General features: G+C 42.9%; 2 protein-coding genes across 2 annotated transcripts; one reads left to right on the top strand and one right to left on the bottom strand.

Annotated features, from left to right (window-relative positions):
• Positions 1 to 154: 154 nt before the first annotated feature.
• cisd2 (CDGSH iron sulfur domain 2) lies at positions 155 to 3,504 on the bottom strand. The gene is made up of 3 exons (XM_027021843.2): positions 3,347 to 3,504; positions 1,671 to 1,885; positions 155 to 1,135 (listed from the first exon to the last, which is right to left on the bottom strand). Exons 1-3 carry the CDS (start codon positions 3,447 to 3,449, stop codon positions 1,046 to 1,048), a joined length of 408 nt encoding a protein of 135 aa, XP_026877644.1. The 5' UTR covers positions 3,450 to 3,504; the 3' UTR covers positions 155 to 1,045.
• Positions 3,505 to 4,520: 1,016 nt separating this feature from the next.
• Positions 4,521 to 17,653, top strand: suclg1 (succinate-CoA ligase GDP/ADP-forming subunit alph). The gene is made up of 9 exons (XM_027021844.2): positions 4,521 to 4,627; positions 6,415 to 6,515; positions 8,952 to 9,068; positions 9,320 to 9,532; positions 10,279 to 10,336; positions 11,033 to 11,116; positions 11,207 to 11,358; positions 15,155 to 15,343; positions 17,296 to 17,653. The coding sequence occupies exons 1-9, from the start codon at positions 4,594 to 4,596 to the stop codon at positions 17,320 to 17,322; spliced, it is 975 nt and encodes a 324-aa protein (XP_026877645.2). The 5' UTR covers positions 4,521 to 4,593; the 3' UTR covers positions 17,323 to 17,653.
• Positions 17,654 to 18,250: the final 597 nt, after the last annotated feature.

Genomic DNA, 18,250 nt, shown 5'->3' with positions numbered 1-18,250 from the left:
ATAAGGGAGCTCTTCAGCCTTTTTCAAGGTCCTTTTTGTTTTGTTCATCCTTTTTATGTGACGATACACTTATGCTTCTTTAATTAAGGGAACTCTAATGACTTTGAAGTGGGGAGTTCCTCCTTTTCTATGTACAAGTAAACTGGAACAGATGTTTGAGCAGTCTGTTATTTTATTTAGAAAAAATAGGCACATTACATATCTAATGACCATATGCAAACTGAACCCAGCTCTGGGAATGAGTTGTATATCGTGGTTTGCTTCTCACAGCATGGTGTGGATAAGAGTATTCCATCATGTGGTGTCACACTACATGTCTTCAGAAATATAGACTGAGATTTAGTGGTCTGACAGCTTCAAACAATGAATATTACATTTATGAAAATATATAAATCTCAGAATAAAGTGCCTGTCTCTAGCCCTTTTAACAGGAAATATATTTAGCTAGAATAGCAAGTATCTGACAATTGATAAATAATTTAATGTTTCGGTAACACCGTGGTTGACAACTAAATGAAGACATGACAAAGGTAACAAAGAAAAAAAAAATTACTGTTCAAAACATAATCCCAACGATGTACGGCATTAAAGTTTAGTAGATTTTTTTTAAAGCAAAATCCAACCCTTATGATGACCGGGGCTGAAAAGCTGTGAGCTGCCGAAGGCGACCAGCAAACTCTGAGGCCGTCTGATGAAAAAATGAGGTGACTAAAAAGACACTTGTACCAGCACAGAGCTTGCAAGACAATGTCACTGTGGTCCAGTTATATTGCACAAGTCAGATTAGTATTAACATTAGAATATAAGAAATAAAACAGACAAGTAGCTGATCTTGTGTTCCAGCAAATGCATGTGTGACAGACATATTCTTCACACCACATGACCATAGCACAACATGGCAACACTTATAACAGGCACATAAAGGACCAAACAGGAGGCAAAATACAGCAGGTTGGATGAGGAGAATGAGCAAAATCTGTGTGTTACAAAAAAATGTGGCTTCTTTTTGATGAAAGGCAGTGAGAGCACCTGTTATGCTCTCAGCTCAGAGGATCTTCTTCCTCAGCACAAGTGGGCCAACGTTGTCTCCAGTCAACTCGTTGTGCTTTATGTGTGATTTGTCACAAACAGGAAACTGCAACAAGATACACAATGCTATATTGTAAACTAAACGAGAATGCACAAAGCACTTTTTTTAATCAGCCAAACATAATATCCGTGATATAGGGACATTTATATAAGCTTTCAAAGGCTGAGCAAACAGGAAGCCAAAAACTCACAGGCCATGAGGCCATATGCAAAACATTCCGCTGCCCCTAAAGTTACTTCCAGTCAAACACCCTCCTTTAGAAGCACACCAAATAAGACTTTCCTGGAATACTGGACACATCTTTAAAACATAATTTTCAATCTATGGCCAATAATTAAATGAGTCATTAATGTGTTCTAGCATTAATTGTTTCACTTCACAAGATCCAAAGGGCTCTTGTCCAACACATAACTAGTAAAAACAAGTTTGGTTATATTCCTAATAACATTCAGTTTAGCTTGCATGCTACAACTTTGAAATCTGCAAAATCCTACAATTTTGTATATTTACTCATGTTGCATGTACTTTGTAATACACAGAGAGACATGCTGGATGCTGCTAAAGCCTCTACCATGCTTACCGTTTTGGACCTCCAGCATCTGCAGTAGCAAACATTTGGGTATCTTAAATTTTCAATGTCAATCTCATTAATCACTTTGGGGTTTTCCTTTTGGATCTTCAGGTTGATGAGAGAGTCCTTCTGCTTCTTCTTTCTGGGCAAGAAAGGCCTGATGGAAATATAGCCCAGCAGGGCTAGAACTCCTAGCAAAGGAAGCAGGCGCAGCCACTCTAAAACTGTGGACACATAACGAAAGAAATGGATCAAACTCCAGGGTTCACTGCAGGTTCCCTCCTGCCAGTTGGAGAATGCAAGGACCGGTGCCAATTGCTTGAAACAGCAGTTGGATGTTCCTGTTGCTAGTGGAAGGTTTACCAATGTCACACACCTTTTAGGCAGATCTGTTACCAACAACATATGACCTAATGAAGTTCTGATTCATTTCCTCCAGAGAGAGAAAAAAAAAGAATAAATAAAAAAGTACAGTAATCAAGAGTCAACTTAGCCTACCACACAACTAAAAACCTCCTAGAAACAACTGATCTTGAATCAGTTTAATCTACACTTTGGCAATCTTAAAACACCAACTGATACAGTCCAAAATGTGAGCTTTGTCTGTTGGAACTGTATAAACTGCTGCAGAAAGGAACAGATTCAGTTTGATTTTCATGGCAATACCAAGAATTAAACAGTGCAGGAACACATAGGATATAGGATTAATTAAACAATTATAAGCCAATTAAACATTAACTTCAAAGAAAAATGTCGAGTGCAAAATCAAAGGAGTAATCAACGTAATGAAGCATTACTAAAGCTACAACAAATATATTTACTAAAGATTGCGGTGGTGATCTGAGTCATGATTTAACATGGCTGGAGGTTTAAACTGAGGTTAAAATAAGTATACATCCTTGCTGCTTTCAATGTAGGCTATTATCTTTAAATCTCAAGTAGATCTATACTCGCTTTACGTTTCCTGATGCACACTCCCTACGCGGATGGAGGTTTTTTCAAGACAACAGACCTTCGACACCTAAATAACGGTCAATAACGGACACCTAAATAACGGTCAACGAGCGCCAAGTCTGAGGCCACCCCCGCATGACCAGTACAGTGTTCTCTCCCAGTTAGCCACCCCCGCATGACCAGTAGTGTTATCTCCCAGTTAGGTAAGGTAAGATAGCTAGCGTTAGCTGTGTACACCCACCCCGTAAGACCAGTACAGTGTTATCTCCTAGTTAGCTACTGGTAAGATAGCTAACTTAGTTGCCATAACAGTGTGCATTTCCCCTGCTCGTTAACTATCTGGTATTAGAAGCAGTGGAAAATAAAAACGAAAACGCGTTTAAAGTAACATAGCAAAAATAAAAAAGCGACTTACTTGTGCTGTCATTCATTTTCTGCCCATCGTGCAAGTTAAACTCAGGCGCAAAGTGTGTGTTAATCAGGTAAACTAAAGCTAGTTACCTAACGCTGGGTTAGTTGTAGCTAGTTAACTAGTTAGTTAGACAGACAGTAAAGCGAAACAGAATTATCCGATTTATATACTGCGTTTACACATGATGGCAGAAATATGCTCTGAAAGAGACCTATATGCTAAGATGCAAGTTCCAGGGATGACTGCAAGTTATTTGGTGGCCATCATAACTATCGCTAACGACTATGGCATATAATATCCTTACACATAAAACACATACCGGTGAGTCTCGCAAAGCCTCCGATCGTTTCTGGCAGGGGCAACTTCTTGAGGTAGGCTGGAAGCTGTACCTTAATAAATCTCGAAAGAGTTTCCAACATCATATTGAATGCGTTTGTGCAACTTTAATTCACTCGAAGCAAGATATTTCCTGTGACGTCCTACGTCATTGCGGAACTATGAACCTGCGGTTTTTACGTTGCCGTTATACGAGATTTAAGGTGATGTTAGCTAACAATAGCGTAAAGGACAATGGTGAATATACGCAAGTAGCCGCAGTGGCGCAAAAAACAGGAACCAATCAGCGTCCGCAGAGTTGGTACTTTTCTATTGGCTTAAACGATTGCTCACGCCCAGCCCTTTATTAACACATTTAAAGTGCATTTTCAAAAGAAATGTGGAACTAGTCATTTATTCTTAAGTATGAAAGCACTGCAAATAAACAAACACAACAGTTAAAAGCTACTGGATCATTCAGTGAATTGTTCGTGGGAAAAGCTCAGGGCACAGTTAAGTGCCTTAACCAGAGAACAAGTATTGCTTACTGCGAGTTACTTTTAGTTAGCACATTAGAACATTATATAACCTAGAAATATCTAACTATATATTTTTCCAGTGTTCCTGTTCTCTACGTGGTGAAACAAATCAAGCAAGCTGCTACAAGAATGTTTTCTTCCTACTTTCCTGAGATTCCACTGTGAACTGATAAAAAAAACCCAAAAAAAACAAAACATATTTCTATACTGAACATGTTACAACAAGAGCTGATTTGAGAAGCCATGCGTGAGAATCACGTATTACAATCTATATGTATTCAATATGTGAGTGCAACCTAAATGAATAGTAATGACAGGTATTTCTCTAGGATTTCCGATCACAACACGCAAAACGGAAATTGTAACATTATTTAAAATGCCGTGACACTGTTTTGCAAATTTAAAGAGGAGCCAAAGTTCATTTTAGCGATGTTTCGCGGGGGACTACATTACCCATCATGCCGTGCATTATTGGGCTGAAGCAAAAATCTCCTGTATCACTAATGATTCATTTAATTTAATTTACATTTTACAGAAGAAGGTACGCCTAATTAAGAAGTTACGCCTAAGTGCATCACGTCTTGAACGTACCGTTCACCGCGCGTTTCGCAGGTAGTGTAAAGACAGTCATTTCCAAAACAGGCATTAATAAAAGCACCCATGTTATGATCGTCGGTACGTCGTTATCCGTGTCATTGGTGAATGACAGAAGATGGCTCACCCTAGACTGTTTGCCCGGCTGCTCTGTAAGTAGATAACACTGCCGTAATTGAAAGTTGTTGCATTTATAATACATACTTAAATACATAATGCCAACTCACCGCAGCAGTAGTGGTCAAATCCCACAAAACTGCTAGTGGGCTATTTGCTAGGCCAGGGTCAGATGCTAACTAGCTAGGTTAGCTAACCTAGCTAATGGACCTTCCCCTCTTCTGTCAGAATTGGCTTGGTATTTAGCCTTTCAGTCTTCAGGTCTGTATTGCCTTTCAGAGGGTTTGCTAGATAGGTGGGTCGTTAGGAGTCTCAGTCTATATGTGAGCTGTGTTTTTAGTTAGCTGGTCAGCCAGCCAGCTAGTTAGTTATCCTAAAAGAGTCCAAAGAAAGCGTGTATTTAACGTCGTATTTAGTCGAAAGCCAGCAACAACTACTCAGAATTCTTCATGGTAACGTGGCCACCTTCTGACTACAGGTTGTATTGTTGTAGTGTGGTAGTTAACAAGCTTGCTATGTGTTGTGACCCTTCTTAGTGTTGGGCATTGGTGAACGGTTGATGCACTTCAAGCCCAAAAAAGTTCTTGGCCACGTTGTACAATGTAGTGGAGAGAGCAAACGACAGATTCCGACAATGTAGTGATAACGATGGCCTTTCAGTGAAATCCTGTTATGAACAAATGAGAGTGTAACGGAAAATGCAAGTATGCTCTTCGCTCATCTTAACTAATCTAGCGTTGCGCAACTTTGTACTGAGCTTTGTCAATTCTGGAATTTCGGCTCAGCTATATTGAAATCCTTCATACTGACAAACGTCCTTATACCACATCTATATTCTGATATGAGAAACTACAGTTCTTGTTGCCAATGCAACTGCAGAAGGTGAATCAAGTGTATTTACTCTCGTTAAAGCACCGAGCTCCAATATCTCTCTTTCAAGAGAGACTTGGCCAGTCTCTGTTTCATTGTCATTTTCAACTTGCTATATTTTATAGTTTGATCAGCAACACTAGACTTTAATGCAGCTTACCATCACATCTATAACACTTTTATAAATGTATTATGTAAAACAATTTCTTATTTGATATACTGCACTACATACTACTATGACTACTACTACTACTAATGATGATAAAATAACAATTACTGCCTAATCCTCATGCATACTATGTGAGCTTTCTGAGCCGAGGTGTCTCAGCGGACACATGTTGATGCTGTTGCTCCTTGTATGCTTAAACCTTTTTATGAAATCTTTATATTTGTGCTTCACATTCTGGTTGAAATTAGATCAGTGTTCTGCAAAAAAGAATCAGGTTTCTCCAAATCTTAGTAACCTAAAGTTTAACAGAATTTGTGACAGATTAAGTAATCCAAGCAGTGAATGTTCTCACATGTTCTCTGCTCTGGCTAAACAATCTTGCATTGGCTATATACTTTAAATCCTTGGCTGCATTAAGAACATTTAAACTGTCATTTATGGCATTTATCTGATGCTTTTATCCAAAGTGACTTAGAATTGCGACTGAGTTCAGTTCGAGCAGTTGAGGTTGGAAGGCTTTGCTCAGAGGCCCAACAGTAGTGACTTGGCAGCAGTTAGGCTACCTCATATACATTTGCAAAAGTCACTTGCAGGTTGCATTTGTACCATACAGCATTAGACTGTGTAAGAAAGAGGATGGCTACATTTGGGAGTATAATAGCTGCCACATTGTTAGTGCCAAGATAGGCCCTTTAAAACCTGCTTTGAGCCTCAATGCTTAGATATGAGATCCAGTGCTTTAATCCTTAGTCCTCTTTCCTCCCCTGTTTGCTGTGTTTGCAGTGCAGCAGACTGGGGTCAGGCACTGTTATAATGGAACGAGAAAGAACCTGTACATTAACAAGGATACAAAGGTCATTTGCCAAGGCTTCACAGGAAAACAGGTTTGTGGTCTGCCTTCGTCCAGTGTTTCTCCATTCTGGTGCCCCATTGTCTACATTGGTTGAAAATAAGGTAGCTGAGGCTACTTGAAAATGAGCAGATCAGTTATTTTAATGGAACATCATATGGTTGTAATTATATAATTATATGTGTGTGTGTGTGTGTGTGTGTGTGTGTGTGTGTGTGTGTGTTTTAAACTCATGTTCCATTTTGTATTATGCCGATTCAAAGCAGCCTTTATGATGAGATGGGTCTCACGGGAGTGTAATGATAAAAGAAGAAAGTGATAATGGAATAATGGATGTTTTTTTGCATAAATCTGGTAATTTTTTCATTGCTCCTTCTCACTTCCCTTTGTTCATGTGATTTGCTGTGCATAATTTTGTTGAATGTTAAGGTCTTCCCCATTTCCACATGGAATTGTTATGAAAATAAAAATAACAGAGGCTGAATTTTAGATCCTTTGTGTGTGTGTGTGTGTGTGTGTGTGTGTGTGTGTGCATAAATGAGATGGTAATCTCATCATGTGAGGTGTGACGCCTCTTGGCAGTATCTCTCTGTGTCCTTTTTGTTTTGGATGAAAATACAGGAGCTGGGTAATTGCGTTTGAATGCCACCCACAGGGCCCAGGCGAACACATCAGCAACAACAGTGTCCGGGCATCTTGTGCCCCTTGCCCCTCTGATTAATCTCCACCCTCCCCCACTCTTACCCCTGCTCTTATCTCCACTGTTTTTTTTTTTTAAACAAATGACTCCTTAACATAATAAAAGGTTATTAGATGAAGTCCTAATGAGCACTCATAATAATTAGAAGGGGGTGAGGGATTGCCTGGAGTGTCGCCGCAGTGCATTGACTTTGCTCAGTGCCTCAGTAAGCAAACCATGCTTCAAACTGGTGGGGCTGCTGTGAGGGATGGCGGAGCAAGCAGCTCCTCTCGTGTTGCGTGAAGGAGGAAGTAAAAATAATAAAGTTGGCAGGAGATTGGTGCAAAGGTGGGAAATGGGTTAAAATAAAATGAGGGCAATCAAAAATGGCTTTTTATCCCCCCACCCCTTTGTGAGGATATGTAATTACAACCATTACTTAAAGACGACTAAGTGTCAATTGTTATGATAACTTGTAATAATTAACATGGACACAATGTGGGGTGGGGTTAAAGATTACATGCAGACAAATCTCCATTGCGCCATAAGCCATTCATAGCCCTACTCCAGTCCACCCTTACAATCTGCTAGTTTTGAAATCAAATCTTTAAGAAACAAATGCAACATTAATGCTGTTTACTAAAATCAGGCAGTCTGTGGAATGGCCTTACTTTGATTAGCTCCTCCAAAAGGCAGGCTTTAATATGTTAAGTTTGACCCAGTCTTGGTATCGGAGAGCTCAGCAAGTCTTAAGATTTAATTGTTGAAAGGAAAATTGTACTTTGAAATTGCATAAAGTGTTGCATGTGTGCCCCTAATGGCTTCTATTGCTTGGCTGTCACATTTAGGACCGCCAAGATTTACATTTAGTTTTTATTCAAAGCAACTTACAATTCTGATTGAGGGTTAAAGGTCTTGCTCAGCAACCCAACAGTGGCAACCTAGCAGTGGTGGGGCTTGACCTGGCAACCTATTTATTCCTAGTCAAGTACCTTAACCACTGAGCTACCGCTTCCCCTGCCAAAATAAGACTCCCTTCAATAAACCCCTGTAGCAAGCAATGTTCGCTAGCTAGATAAGCATTTAGCAACCACCATAAAGTATATACTCTATTAGATTACTTTACAACAATATATATTAAAGGAAGAACTTGTCCTTACCAACTGACCAAATATGAAAGTACATTTAAGGTTGCTGATTTCAATTTGAGGCCTACTCAATCCCTGATTGCATTCTTGTCTCTCACCCCCCCCCCCCCCCATATGTCTGTGATTCACTGCAAAGAAATTCTCAGAAGGGATATTAATACAGTAGAGATTCTGTTCTGTCAGGCGGTAACCTTTAAGTGGCTATTCTCATCTATATCTGTTTTCTGTTATCAATAAATTGGATTGCTAAGGCTGGTTACCTCTCTAGTGCCACCCGTGTAGCAGTGGTTTCTGCTTGATCTTCTGAAGTCTCCTTCCAAAGCTGCTCTTGCACTCTAAGCAGTTTTACTGTAGTCAGAAGTCTGCTCAGTGCCAGGCCAGTGTAGCGCTGAATGAAATGGGCAGAGCCATAAATATTATATCATACATAAAATAAATATTTGCACAATATGAGCTTGGCCAGCAAGTCCATGGCTTGGACTACAGTTGCAATATCTGCCACTTTTTAGAGTGATTGCTAGCTGAGTGCATGTCCAATGTTTAGAGCACGTTGCTGTTCTCAAGCCATTAATACCAGTTTGTCGTACACAGTTCTCTCGTAAGGTCTCCAGGTCCTTAAACCTCTCCCTCATGCTGGTTGCAGGGCACCTTCCACAGTCAGCAAGCTCTGGACTATGGCTCTAGGTTAGTTGGAGGAGTGTCCCCTGGAAAAGGGGGTAAAACGCACCTGGGTTTGCCTGTCTTCAACTCAGTCAAGGAGGTAATGCCCTTTCTGTACTGTCAGAGCTAAACGTAGGCATGAGCGAGTCCTTAGAAGGACTTCTCATCTACCCACCTTAACGTGACTAATGGTGAATGAAGCCTGGCGTGTGTCGTTAACATGGCGTCATGCGAACATTGGCTTTCGTTCATCGTCATCAATGGTGGCGAGGTTTGTTTTAAACATCCCATTAACATTTAAAGTTGCCGTCGTGGAGGTCGTTGTGTTCATGCTTTGTCACCCCCTGCCAGGCCAAAGAGGGCACAGGAGCGGACGCCACGGTGATCTACGTGCCACCTCCTTTCGCGGCGGCCGCCATCATGGAGGCCGTCGACGCGGAGATGCCCCTGGTGGTATGCATCACGGAGGGCATCCCCCAGCAGGACATGGTGCGCGTCAAGCACCGGTTGCTCCGCCAGAACATCACCCGCCTCATTGGGCCCAACTGCCCCGGCGTCATAAACGTAAGCACAGAGTAGAGATCGACAGCATAGTGCTATTCTCAGCTTTATGGATGGTACTTATTGGTGTAAATGCCTTTCAATTCTTTTTAATATCACTTTGCACAGCACTCCCTGTTCCCGTTCCCGAAGTATCGGGAGGAAACTTGTGAGCTGGATGAGGTCAGAAAGGCAGATGTGCCCTTGTACGAGGGTCCCATGTGGCTCTAGTTCACATTACCAAGTACATGATGGTGCGGATGCAAAGATGGAACAAAAAAAGTACATATTTAAAGACAGGCCGCTGGCAAAAACAAGCTCCAGGCATGTGTATGACTTGACCATGAGACACCATGGACGGAGTCATGCGCAAAATAATTTTTAAGAGAGCAAGACATCATATAGCAAGACTGGAGATGGATTACAAAATAATCTAATAGTGCTCGACGTGGGATGAGGAAAAATATCATTATCGATTGTCTTCATTCATGGTTGTTTCTAAACTAAAGTTTTCTCCTGAAACTTTGTGTAGTTCAGATAGACATATTGCACACAGCGCCAACTAAGTAATAGGAGAATATTGCTGTGCTGTTCAGGAACACGGCCCCTTCCATCATCATTTGTGCAATGCACGATGAAGAAAACACATACCAGTCTCTTCCCCCCCCCCCTTTTTTTTTTCTATCATTTCAGTGCCTCATATAAAAGAGTCATCTTTTTCCAGGCTGTCGTCTGGCAATGTGATTGATCTTTGGTTCTTTTGTTCCTAGCCAGGAGAGTGCAAAATTGGGATCATGCCCGGACACATTCACAAGAAAGGGAGAATCGGTAAGGACTGAGGACTGAACGGCGTGGGCCTTTGCTCCGTCCTCTTCAAGCACAGTCTTCCTTTAATGCCAACTGTAGGTTTCTCTAGCCCGTGTGGCTCAAGGTGAGGTCTCATAGCGATTCTTAAATAATATCTGAGTGTCTGGGACAAGCCTCTGTGTCTGGCGTGTTAAAGATAGATAGGGAAAGAGAGAGAGAGTGCGGGCCACATCCGCTTCTGAGACATGGCAGGACTATTCAAGTCTCTCGGTCCGGTTGTCCCCAGCGGAAGAGCTGATAAGTCAGTGGACGTCGCACTCCACACTCAGAGTTCAGATGTTGGCCTGCATGCGAGCCGTGGAGGCGGTGAACAGAGCAGATAGCAGCAGATGGGCGCGGGGCCCGTCTGGTCTCGCAGGGCCTGCCAACAGCTTTAAACAGCATGGCTGGGTAGACTTTGAGCTCCGGTTACACACAATGACATCTGTAAAAGGACCGCTCTAGGTGGGAGCAGCTTTGAACAGAGCACAGCCCTCCGTGCCCGTCATGGAGGCAGTGAGTAACTGCATGAGTAAGTGCAAATGTGCCGTCTGGCAGCGTCTGTTTTGCGGAGGCGTTATGGTCGCTGTGCTGTTCGAGCTGATCCGTATGAAGGTGAAGTATGAATTGGTATTCCAGTCAGTGTCTTTTTACCCGGGCCTCTCTAATCTTTTCTAGGCATTGTCTCAAGATCTGGAACCCTAACATATGAAGCCGTACACCAGACTACACAAGTTGGCTTGGGCCAGTCCCTCTGTGTCGGTATGCAAGCCTCATGCCTCTGCTGGGCCTGTTGCATGTTTTTCTCCTGCCCTGCCACCACAAATTGAAGACTTTCCGTTTTGCTCTTAGGCATCGGTGGAGATCCGTTCAATGGAACCAACTTCATCGACTGCCTGGCAGTGTTCCTGCAGGACCCTGAAACGGAGGGCATCATTTTGATTGGAGAGATCGGAGGCAGCGCCGAAGAGAATGCAGCCCAGTACTTAAAGGAGCACAACTGTGTAAGTGGCAAACATAGCCTTCATATTGGCTAAGAGACCTCAGCTGGGTGTAACTGCTGGGTGGGTCAGTCAATGGTCATTTGAGGGAAAGGGCTGAGAGGGTCACCGCAGCCCGGCACCTGAGAGAGCTGGATCAGGGCGCCGCTACCGCTCTACACATTCACATCCGATCACTGCGGAGGAAAGCCTCAAGGTCCCGAGACGTGATGCTACCAGCACCAGCGTAGCTCCCTCACCTCTCTTCTAGTTTCGGGACGTGACGCCCCAAAGCCAGGAGAGAGCCGAACTAGAGCACTGTCTCAGGCAGCGATTGGTGCACAAGAAGTCTGCGGATCTCCACATGGCTCCTCAGTCTCTCAGCACACCTCTTTAACACCTCTATGACTTTTATTTATTTATTTTTTATTCTTTAGAATTCAGTGCAAATCCGAGAAGGGCGCACGCTTGGCGTTATCAGCGTGGCGCATGCCGCAGGGAGAACGTGCTCGATCGACTCAATGATACACACAATTTCTGGAGATAGCTCGGCACTCTAATGCTGTGCTATGCAAGTGGCAGAGTGTGTTAAGCAGGCTGACGAGCGTGAGTGCACATTTTCTCGGCAGGCGTCGCACGTTCGGCGATGAGTTGGTGCTCGGCGCTCACAGTGTAAGGGTGAGGTGGAGGGGCTGGAGAGATGCAGAGGTTGGTGCTGGTAATTAAAAATCGCTTTAGTCTCAGCGGCGTTCCGTTATGCTGTCTGAATCCGGTACAGCTTTTCTGTGGAGCAGCGCTTGTTGTGTGCCATGAAATCCTGCTGCACCCCATGTCCGCGGTTATTCCGCTCACTAGAAGAGTTTAGTTCTTTGGAAGTGGGAGTACAGATTCCAGCTGATTTGAGCTTGTCCGATCAGGACCAATAAAGTGTCTTTTAAGAAGAATTTTAAATGGCCACAATTTTCCCCACAGTGCACAGCTGTCGTGCAACACTGGTGCACTTCTACAAAGAGGTGCTGGAGTTGATCCCTTTCAGGTTGCTTTCATTTTCAGGAAAACTGGAGGCTGACAAATGCTTCTGCCATTGTGTCATTAAGATTGACTGTGAAATGTTCATTCCAAACCCAAGAGGGAATAGATTCAGATGGTAATATCCTTCAAATGTTCAGGTGCAGTTACTATGCCCTTTATCAGTGACCCTCTAAGTGTCCTTCCAAGGGAAAAAAAAAAAAGATTAACTCTGATGACTCTACTTAATCTAGCCTTTCACACTGGCATGTTATTAACTTAACAAGGCCTTTTTTGGTGGACACTTGGTGGGATGGTCTTGCCCATGAATAATGTGGGGTTGTTGGAGAGGAACTGCTGACCATGCAACATTATATGTGCTAGAATCAGCTGAAAAGGATTTATCTGCCAGCAATCAAGTACCTTTGTTAACCTTTCACACGTAAAACAGTCTGAAATGTTCGGTACAGAATGCCCTGTGTTTCTGGGTGATGGTGTTAATGTAAATGTAATTATACACAGAATGAGATGTGCCAAATGTCCCACGCCAAATTAAGGTTTCACCTGTAGGGTTTTGAAGGACAGAAGAGGCTGTCCGACTAAAGGATGGCCAGTTATGAGTGTAGAAAATCAGATCCAAATTGCCATATGTACAGTTGCCGGAGGTCATGCCTAATTTTTAGGACAGACATATCTGGGGAGAAAGAACAACAAGAAAGAGCTGATTGTTAAATTCAGATCCTCATAACATCTGTATGCAGTTCTGTTAGTAAATAACACAACTAAGACTGGACCTTTTGTACTGTTATACAGTTTAAATGGATAAATATACAATTGAGGTTTCTACGTCTTGGTTTTGAAAAACCCCGAGGGTGTCCACACGTTCCCCTGCAGTATATTTATTGCCAACATGCTTCTTTTTTTTTTTCTCTTCCTCCTGACTGGCACTCCCGGGATGCCCCGCCCCCGTGCCCTCATGTGCTGCTTGCATTAAGACCCGTGTAGTTCCTTTTGAAAAACAACTTGCTGAAAGCCTCAGCTGAGTGGAGTGACTTAACGAATACTTATTTAAAAGAGGGGCAAACAAGGCAGTGTTTTGATGCGGCACTCCCTCAGAGCTTGGCGATGAGGGCTCCCCCTAATTGCTTCCAAGGGTTGCTGTCTTAATCTTCGCCCAGATTAAAAGCTATAGATGAATAACTACATGAAGACGGTTCGAGCAGACAGAGCTAATCCTCTGGTGGGCAAAGCGGGGGAGGAGGAGAATATCTATTCCACGTTTCATAATTAAATATTTCAGCTCAGCTGCTAACAATAAGAACAAAGGATGGAATTATAATGCTAATTTATTTCTCTCTGGGGGAAGTTTGTGGGTGGGGCACTAATTGTATAATTCCCAACCTGCTTTGCTTGAGTTGACAGGCAGGGGGAGTGGTTAATTTTCCATTTTCCTGAGTCGGAGTTAGCCGGGATGGCAAAGAGCTCCTGGATTTTCAGTGCATGCTTTTAAATAGATTTAATACACTTCTAGGGCCACTCACTGTATTTTTCTTTGGCTTTATCTTCATTTGATTGTTCTTGTATGTTTTAATTTACTGAAATATGCATTGTCTGAATTAATCACAACAGAGACCCATAGTTGATAGCCCTTTCAACATTGCACTTCAGTTTATCTTCTAGATTAATCCTAGGTTTGAACAGAATTGCTTAATCAATAAGGACTGTTCTCTGAAAATTACTTTTAGTCCAGAAATGCATTTAATCTGACATCCGGAAATGAGAGTTCCGCTGAGCAAGCCATGATCTTGCGCACCACCTAGATTGGCCTTAGTTCGAGGATCAATCTCGTTCAAAGCCTACCGTTTGTCTTTGGCTTGGACACCTGTGGAAGTTCCGAATCTCCTGCGAGGAGTCCGTCCGCTGAAACACTCTTATCCAATAGCACCACAACTGGAGCAGCGGTGACACCGGAAACCACACGCCGCCAAAATGTTACTCTTCTTGCAAATGAAACATAATGACCCGTTTGGCCCCCTTGGAGCTGTTGAAGGTTCTAAACCAACGAACACGACCATCCATCATCGTGATGATCTGACAGGCCGGCAGCTAATCAGCTCAGACGTGACAAATTACCCGGTGTCCTGAGCACCGGCGTACTGCGTGACGAGCCAGGGCTGCTGTCAGCTCATGCTCCAGCCCACGCTGTGCTACACACTTCGGTCCAATGTGTGCCGTTTTATTTTTACACCATGGCCAAGCAACCCGCAGGTCCTCTCTGGCACGCAGGCCTGTGATTGGCCAGTGATGAGTTTTAGTACAGCACAATTGCAACTTGCTACGATCCGTGAAGTTTGTCTCTGGTTTTGCTACAGTTAATAATGTGACGGTATTAATTGGGTGTGTTGTGCTATATTTGTCTCTATTATAAATCTTTAAGTGGTGTCTTTCAAGTAGTTATGCATTCAAAAGTCTTCAAGTTGCTTAAAATGATGGCGAGTTACTAGGGGTCATTGGGCTAGCTCAGTTCCCTCTGCTACCATTCATTATTAGCCACTGAATATTTAAATATTCTGTTAATGCTAAAGTTTTACAGTCCCATAGCACCCTTTTGAGAAGCCTGAAGTTACTATACATATTCATTAGGATCATTCAGATATCTGTTGAAAATTAAGTTCATTTTACAAAGCACACACTAAATTCCTCGCTCAAATATTTCACTTAGAAATGCCCATAAAGGTGAAAGAGTAACTGTGCCTTTTCCTCGTGCCTTTGTGAAGGATTAATGTCCTGTTTGGACCCAATGTGCTGGCAGGGTGCCAAAGCGAAGCCCGTGGTGTCGTTCATCGCTGGTCTCACAGCACCCCCTGGCAGGAGGATGGGTCACGCCGGTGCCATCATCGCTGGGGGCAAGGGCGGAGCCAAAGAGAAAATCGCTGCCCTGCAGTCAGCGGGTGTGATCGTCAGCATGTCTCCCGCACAGCTGGGAAGCACCATATTCAAGGTGAGATCTTTTGCGTGGGAGTTCAGGGCACACTCAGGACCACGTCACTGATTTAGTAGGGTCACACTAATGGCTTAAATTCCATTTTGGTGTTTTTCCTAGATGCTTCTACAGACAATTTGGAAAAAGTTTCTATTTCTTATTATACTGGTGCCTGAAAGCTAAGTCACATACTGGCTGCTGAACATGTCTTTGACGTTGACTAAGGAAGCAAAACTACGTATGAAACCAAAGTTGGCCTCAGCCAAGCCAGTCATCCCCAGCCACTGGTTCCTCATGCCAGACCCCTGACCAGGCTGGCATGCTGTCGGAAAGGGTGAAAGCGAGGGAGTTCTTCAACTATGATATGCAACAGAGCATTTTTATTGGCGAGTTAGCAGCTAAGACCATTTATTGCAATTTATCACAGCCAGCACTTTTTTTAAACAAGATGTAATGAAAGGATAAAATGATTAATGGTTGCAATATACGATTTCACTTTTTATAAGTATCTGCAAATGCTCCTTCCTCTGCATCAATAACATTTCTCCTCTCTCCCTTTTTGAGGTATAATTTTTAATCATTGAGAGTAATGATGAAAAACATTCTTGCCGGTTGTTAATTTAGCAGGCCATTGTGTTCGCACATCTTTTTAAAAATCTCACTGGCCAGTTTAATCTCAGTAGTACACATGGCAACATAAGTGCACACCGATGACAAACTCTGTGTTGCCTCAAGCTCTTCTCAGTTATCTGTATCTATTGTTACATCTGTTTTTCTTTCTTTTTCTTTCTTTCTTTCTCTCTCTCTCCCTCACTCACACATACACACACAATTTCCAGTTGTACTAGCACCAACATTTTTACTCTTTTCTCATTTTTCCACCATGGTGCCAGAGTGTAATACTGTACAAAGCTCCATGAACTTGTGCACTATAAGGCTGGAGTGTTTGACAGGAGCACAAAGTCTCAGGCACCTCGCACATACCAGTTGCAGAGACCTAACCTACTGTAAACGTCTCGTCCGTCACTCTGTATGTGGCTCTTTGTTTGAGTCTCTTCTCTACGTCGTATCCATCTCTGGTTGCAGTAATGTGCTCTTTCTCTGCACGATTCCGTCATCTGCGCTCATCAATTCGAGCACTGCTTCATGCAGCTACGGCACAGATGCACTGCCACACACGCACGCGCGTGCATTCATAGAGGTACACTTAATCCTTTCCTGCTTAACTCACTGGCATCTGATGCACTTCCTTCACAAACTGCAAAATATTAGATTAGAAACTAGACACAAACCATTACAAGCATCACAGTGGCAGCTTTGCCATCAGTCCCTGTTGTTCCTCCATTAGCCACCAGATGGCAGTAGAACTCCTGGTATGTTTGAAGTACCCAAATGTTTTTCAGTGCGTTCATCCATTCCTGAAAAAATGGAATTTGCATAAGGGAATTCTCTCTAAAATGCACAATTCTGCCATACCCAGTTGGGGAAATGTGTTTTCAGAAGTGCCTTGGATCACCCTGCAGCTGTTACTCTTAGTAAATTGACTATGTAAATAACTGCACTGCAGTGTAATGGTCTAGAGTCATCTTTGTGTCTTCATTCGTGCTTGGGAATACATTATATAAACGAGTAGCACTTCCAGCAGTTTCACATCTCTTTAACAGTGATAGATTCACACCACAAGTAGTAGGTGTTCATAACTGAGCACTTTTAATGTGTGCCAGGACATATTTAACGAGCACTTGCTCATATTAAGAGACCGCACTGCAGTGTCTTGTGCTGTGTGATGCAGTCTTACCTTTTGTCGCTCAGATTGGAGACGTGCACTGCACCACGTGTATAGCAAGCTGTTTACAGATGTTTGTCCTGTTGCCACAGCAGAACCTCAGGTTTTGGGCTATGAAGTAAATGCACACACATTTAGGCTAACCTAGCTCATGTCTCAATCCCATCTGTCTGCCTTTGTACAGGAGTTCGAGAAGAGGAAGCTGTTGTAGGCGGACAGAGACATCCCTCTGAGGGCGGGCTGACCTGCGCTGCCTCCGGAGACTCCTCCCCTCCTGTCACTTCCATACTGTTACCGGAAGAAATAACTGGATCTCTGTTGTCAGACAGTCTTCTAACTGTGCAAGACTTATTATAACTGCTACATTTAGCATACAAATAATCTCACAGGAAAGGCCAGGTTGTCACCATGTACAGTGGGTTGTGTGTGTGTGTTGTCTTTGGGGAAGCACCAGCATTGTTCAAGCGCCATCTCCGGTGTTAACACACTGTCTTTATCCAATGCTGAAATATGTCTGAAATATAATTCTCTTGCCTACTGTTTTTCACGTTGTTTTGGTTGTTTTATCAATTATCAATTTAACAGCTCCAACACAGTGCGCGAGCACACACATACCTGTCGGTCTGTGTGCCAATTCTTGGCTCTGTATGACCTTTAAAGGCTTATTTCCAAGCTTTAAGTGTTTCAAATGCCATCTTACCTTGGTGCTGAAAAGCCAATCGAGTCTCGGGGTTGAAAGTATAATAGTAGGCCTTGGCGTAAATCCCGCCAAAAGCACGCTGGCCGGAACAGTAGGTTATCATCATCATGTCAACTTGCCGCCGCTGTAGTGTCTTAAAAAAATCTAAACCTCACTCAAAAAACTTATTTGGAGCTTACAAGGACATTGAACGACATCAGTCACAAACCGAGCTAGCTTTTTCACTTGAGTCCCAACCAATTTACGGTGTCAGAGCAATTCTTGTAAGATGTGGTCTGAAAGGAGCTTTTACAACAGGGTGCAGTTTGTGGTGGGCCTGTGTAACCCTAGTGCTTCATAGCAAGGCATGTCAGTAAACCCTCTCTACCTTTAATCATGGCTTTCCGTACTAATGACATGCGCTCACACCTTACTCTGCTGTGGAATGAACATGCTAATT

This window comes from Electrophorus electricus, chromosome 9, assembly GCF_013358815.1.
Source record: "Electrophorus electricus isolate fEleEle1 chromosome 9, fEleEle1.pri, whole genome shotgun sequence".
In the NCBI taxonomy this organism is placed as follows: Eukaryota; Metazoa; Chordata; class Actinopteri; order Gymnotiformes; family Gymnotidae; genus Electrophorus; species Electrophorus electricus.
This window is presented reverse-complemented; position numbering and strand designations above follow the sequence as displayed.

Bases quoted from the DNA above. Each gene is read 5' to 3' on its own strand.
- suclg1 (XM_027021844.2), top strand. From the start codon at position 4,594: ATGGCTCACCCTAGACTGTTTGCCCGGCTGCTCT. The intron at 9,069-9,319 runs GTAATGCCCTTT...ACCCCCTGCCAG, and splicing joins TCTTCAACTCAGTCAAGGAG to GCCAAAGAGGGCACAGGAGC. The intron at 15,344-17,295 runs GTGAGATCTTTT...GCCTTTGTACAG, and splicing joins TGGGAAGCACCATATTCAAG to GAGTTCGAGAAGAGGAAGCT.
- cisd2 (XM_027021843.2), bottom strand. From the start codon at position 3,449: ATGATGTTGGAAACTCTTTCGAGATTTATTAAGGTACAGCTTCCAGCC. The intron at 1,886-3,346 runs GTATGTGTTTTA...ATGTGTCCACAG, and splicing joins AGGCTTTGCGAGACTCACCG to TTTTAGAGTGGCTGCGCCTG. The intron at 1,136-1,670 runs GTAAGCATGGTA...ATCTTGTTGCAG, and splicing joins GATGCTGGAGGTCCAAAACG to TTTCCTGTTTGTGACAAATC.